This window comes from Chiloscyllium plagiosum, chromosome 25 (genome assembly GCF_004010195.1).
Source record: "Chiloscyllium plagiosum isolate BGI_BamShark_2017 chromosome 25, ASM401019v2, whole genome shotgun sequence".
In the NCBI taxonomy this organism is placed as follows: Eukaryota; Metazoa; Chordata; class Chondrichthyes; order Orectolobiformes; family Hemiscylliidae; genus Chiloscyllium; species Chiloscyllium plagiosum.
In genome coordinates this window covers 12,168,216-12,172,956 of record NC_057734.1, presented here as the reverse complement: position 1 = coordinate 12,172,956, position 4,741 = coordinate 12,168,216, and the positions used below count along the sequence as shown (strand labels likewise).

Below are 4,741 nucleotides of genomic sequence, written 5' to 3'. Positions count from 1 at the left end.
CTCCGGCCTATCACCCTCACCTAATCTCCTTCCACCTATCGCATTCCCAACGCCCCTCCCCCAAGTCCCTCCTCCCTACCTTTTATCTTAGCCTGCTTGGCACACCTTCCTCATTCCTGAAGAAGGGCTTATGCCCGAAACGTCGATTCTCCTGTTCCTTGGATGCTGCCTGACCTGCTGCACTTTTCCAGCAACACATTTTTCAGGTCTGCTCTCCAGTATTTGCAGTCCTCACTTTTTCTCAAGTGAAACTGGATAATGCATGTGGTTAATACAACTGAGACCTGATTTGTCAATGGAAAAGCGCAGCAGGTCAGGCAGCATCCAGGGAACAGGAGAATCGACGTTTCGGGCATAAGCCCTTCTTCAGGAAGGGCTTATGCCCGAAACGTCGATTCTCCTGTTCCCTGGATGCTGCCTGACCTGCTGCGCCTTTCCAGCAACACATTTCCAGCTCTGATCTCCAGCATCTGCAGACCTCACTGTCTCCACCTGATTTGTCAAGTGTGCTTCGGGCAGGTGAGGGTCCTCATTGGGTGCAGACATCGGAAATGTTTCCCAATTTTCCCATTTTAAAATGATCAGGCATAAAGTCCTGATTACCTATGAAATGAAAAGTGGGATTCTGGAGTATTTAGTTCCCGAATCAGCTCTGAGGTCAAATTAGCAGCCGGGGTCACATCCCTAAAGCATTGTTCAAGAAATGGTTGCCTGATAAACTTTCTCAATGTAAAGGACTGAACTCTTCATGAATGGTTGGTAATCACGTCTAATATACAATAATTATTAATGATAATTTGATTATTTATTGCCATGTGATGTCATTTTGATAAGAATCACTTTTGTTACTGTTTCTGTCTCTCCAGTAGCTGGACTTGTTGGTGAAAATTTCCATAAGCTCAAATTCCTTTCTTAAACCCCTCCACTTCTAAGTCTCTTTCCTCCATTAAGCTGCTCCTTAAAACCCACACTGTTATCTCTCCCAGTAGGTGGTGGTGTGGTTCATCGCCACTTTCTGTTTGACATTCCTTTTCTGATATTTTACCTCACTGAAGATGCTATATAAATGAAAGTTGTTTGTTGTTTTTGAATTTCTTTTGCAGAATCGTTATGAGATGTTAGCTGTGGAACCAATTAATGAATTATTTCGTGATAAGTGGAAGAAGTTTGCAGCTGTGTCCTTCTACCTCAGTGTTGTCTCCTATATCACAGCCATGGTCATATTTACCCTCATTGCCTATTATAGGCCTTCTGAAGGCAAAGTAAGTGTGAGGTGGGGCCTGTTTTTCAAGTGGTGACCTGTCTGTTCCAATTTGCCTTATAATTTTTCATGGACTGAGGTGCCCATTCATTTGAGTGTGAAGGCCCTTTAATTTGTTTTTGTTCCATACGACCATTTAAAGGGGTCAATTTGTGGATGGGAACTTTCTGGTTACTGAATGGCTTCAAGGGAACAGTCGTCTGTTCTCTGTCTTCTTTCAGTAATTCACTCCCTGCCAATCTATTCATCTTGAATCTCCATGAAGTGTCTGATAGTAGACTCAGATTCAAAAGAGAATCAGCTATGCATTGAAAATGGAGACATTTGCAGTGCTTTGAAGAAAGACCACTGGAGTGGAACTATTTTGTATTCCTTCAAAGAGTTGACACAGGTATGATGGGCTGAATGGCCCTCTTCTGTGTTCTGAGAATCTATGTTGTACCTGGAATCCAGTATTGGCACCTGAGGGATTGGGGGACAGCAGATTGCTTCTGACTGGCCACTAATAGGGGCAAGATCCCAGAATATTAGAATCTGGTTGGTCCTCTCAGTTATTGGTGTCTACAACATCCAGTGAACATTTAGCTGTCTGCTCTCTGCCTAGACCAGGAAGTGAGCAGAGTGGTGAACTGAGCTTGTGACCTTACTGTTCTATGTCATTAAGGAGCCGATGCTTTGCTCTCGGCCAAACTTGGGTTTTTCCGCTTAGCTGTCAGTACAAAACGAGCTAACAGCACATTGAGCTGAGCTGCAATTCCCTGTAATCATACTATCGGAGTAATTATTCATAGCTGCCTCTGCAACTTTGCCTTAATGTGGTTAGCAAATTTGATAGAGGGGATGGTGTAGAGTCTAGCCAGTGTGCACACTTACAAGTAATGTGAGGGCAAATATTGTGTCAGCTTTCATAAAAGGTCAGACTAAATGTTAAAAATACGTTATGTTAGCAACTCTAGCATGAGGAGGTCTCCTTGCTCCATTTATCTTCACACTACAGAAGCAATCACAGCTGTTTCAAATGTGCCACCCAGGAAGGGGCTTTCCACAGGGGGTGAGGTGAAGTTGGGGGTTGCAGAGAGGTAATCAGAGTGAGGACTATCTTGTGAAAATTAGGCTCATCTGCTGGGCCTGGTTTCTCTCTCACATTCAAGCTGCAATTGCCATTGCATTAACTGTGGTTTGTGGGCAGACTGGTGACACCACAAAAGGGGGAGAAAATGTATGGAACAAAGCTGGTAGTCACTTATCAACACTCTCTCGAAGTACCTCTCAGCTCCTGTTTCAGGCTTTGAAGCCTGCTTGATCACTCACTGGCTTCATCAGGGATTCTCTCCTTCTAATCTAGAATGGTGTGTTGCTTCCCTGGTGCCAGGATCAAGGATGTCTCAGAGAGGGTGCAGAAAGTTATCATGGGGGAGAGGGGCCAGCAAGAGGTCATTGTCCACATTGGAACCAATCACATAGGAAGGGAAAAGGTTGAGATTATGAAGGGAGATTACAGAGAGCTAGGCAGAAATTTAAAAAGGAGGTCCTTGAGAGTAGTAATATCTGGATTATTCCCGGTGCTATGAGCTAGCGAGGGCAGGAATAGGAGGATAGAGCAGATGAATGCATAGCTGAGGAACTGGTGTATGGGGAAGGATTCACATTTTTGGATCATTGGAATCTCTTTTGGGGTAGAAGTGACCGTACAAGAAGGACGGATTGCACCTAAATTGGAAGGGGACTAATATTTGCTGGAGATTTGCTAGAGCTGCTCGGGAGGATTTAAACTAGTAAGGTAGGGGGTTGGGACCCAGGGGGACAGTGAGGAAAGAGAACAATGTGAGACTGGTACAGTTGACAACAGAAGCGAGTCAAACAGTCAGGGCAGGCAGGGACAAGGTAGGATTAATAAATTAAACTGTGTTTATTTCAATGCAAGGGGCCTACAGGGAAGGCAGATGAACCCAGGGCATGGTTAGGAACATGGGACTGGGATATCATAGCAATTAGAGAAACATGGCTCAGGGATGGGCAGGACTGGCAGCTTAATGTTCCAGGATACAAATGCTACAGGAAGGATAGAAAGGGAGGCAAGAGAGGGGTGGGGGGGGGGGGGGGGCGGGGGGCATTTTTGATAAGGGATAGCATTACAGCTGTGCTGAGGGAGGTTATTCCCAGAAATACATCCAGGGGAGTTATTTGGGTGGAACTGAGAAATAAGAAAGAGATGATAACCTCATTGGGATTGTATTATAGACCCCCTATTGTCAGAAGGAATTGAGACACAAACTTGTAAGGAGGTCTCAGCTATTTATAAGAAAAATAGGGTGGTTATGGTAGGGGATTTTAACTTTCCAAACATACACTGGGACTGCCATAGTGTTAAGGGTTTAGATGGAGAGGAATTTGTTAAGTGTGTACAAGACAATTTTGTGATGTAGTATGTGGATGTACCTACTAGAGAAGGTGCAAAACATGACTTACTCTTCGGAAATAAGGCAGGGCAGGTGACTGAGGTGTCAGTGGGGGAGCACTTTGGGGCCAGTGACCATAATTCTATTAGATTTAAAATAATGATGGAAAAGGATAGACCAGATCTAAAAGTTGAAGTTCTAAATTGGAGAAAGGCCAATTTTGACGGTATTAGTTAAGAACTTTCGAAAGCTGATTGGGGGCAGATGTTCACAGGTAAAAGGACGGCTGGAAAATGGGAAGTCTTCAGAAATAAGATAATGAGAATCCAGAGAAAGTATATTCCTGTCAGGATGAAAGGAAAGGCTGATAGGTATAGGGAATGCTGGATGACTAAAGAAATTGAGGGTTTGGTTAAGAAAAAGAAGGAAGCATATATCAGATATAGACAGGATAGATTGAGTGACTCCTTAGAAGAGTATAAAGAAAGTAGGAGTATACTTAAGAGGGAAATCAGGAGGGCAAAAAGGGGACATGAGATAGCTTTGGCAAATAGAATTAAGGAGAATCCAAAGCATTTTACAAATATATTAAGGACAAAGGGTAACGAGAGAGAAAATAGGCCCCCTCAAACATCAGCAAGGCGGCCTTTGTGTGGAGCCGCAGAAAATGGGGGAGATACTAAGTGAGTATTTTGCATCAGTACTTAATGTGGAAAAGGATATGGAAGATATAGACTGCAGGGAAATGGATGGTGACATCTTGCAAAATGTCCAGATTACAGAGGAGGAAGTGCTGGATGTTTTGAAATGCATAAAAGTGGATAAATCCCCAGGACCTGTTCAGGTGTACCCTAGAACTCCGTGCGAAGCTAGAGAAATGATTGCTGGGCCTCTTGCTGAGATACTTGTATCATTGATAGTCACAGGTGAGGTGCTGGAAGACTGGAGGTTGGCTAACGTGGTGCCACTGTTTAAGAAGGGTGGTAAGGACAAGCCAGGGAACTATAGACCAGTGAGCCTGATACCAGTGGTGGGCAAGTTGTAGAAGGGAATCCTGAGGGACAGGATGTACATGTATTTG

At 44.0% G+C, this 4,741-nt stretch overlaps 1 protein-coding gene across 1 annotated transcript in view; it reads left to right on the top strand.

Moving 5' to 3' along the window:
* LOC122562564 (transient receptor potential cation channel subfamily V member 4-like) overlaps positions 1-4,741 on the top strand; it is a 168,512-nt gene that overhangs the window by 146,265 nt on the left and 17,506 nt on the right. The window contains exon 12 of the mRNA XM_043715497.1: positions 1,104-1,262. Within this exon, the coding sequence (XP_043571432.1) occupies positions 1,104-1,262 (159 nt within the window). The remainder of the gene's footprint in view (positions 1-1,103; positions 1,263-4,741) is intronic.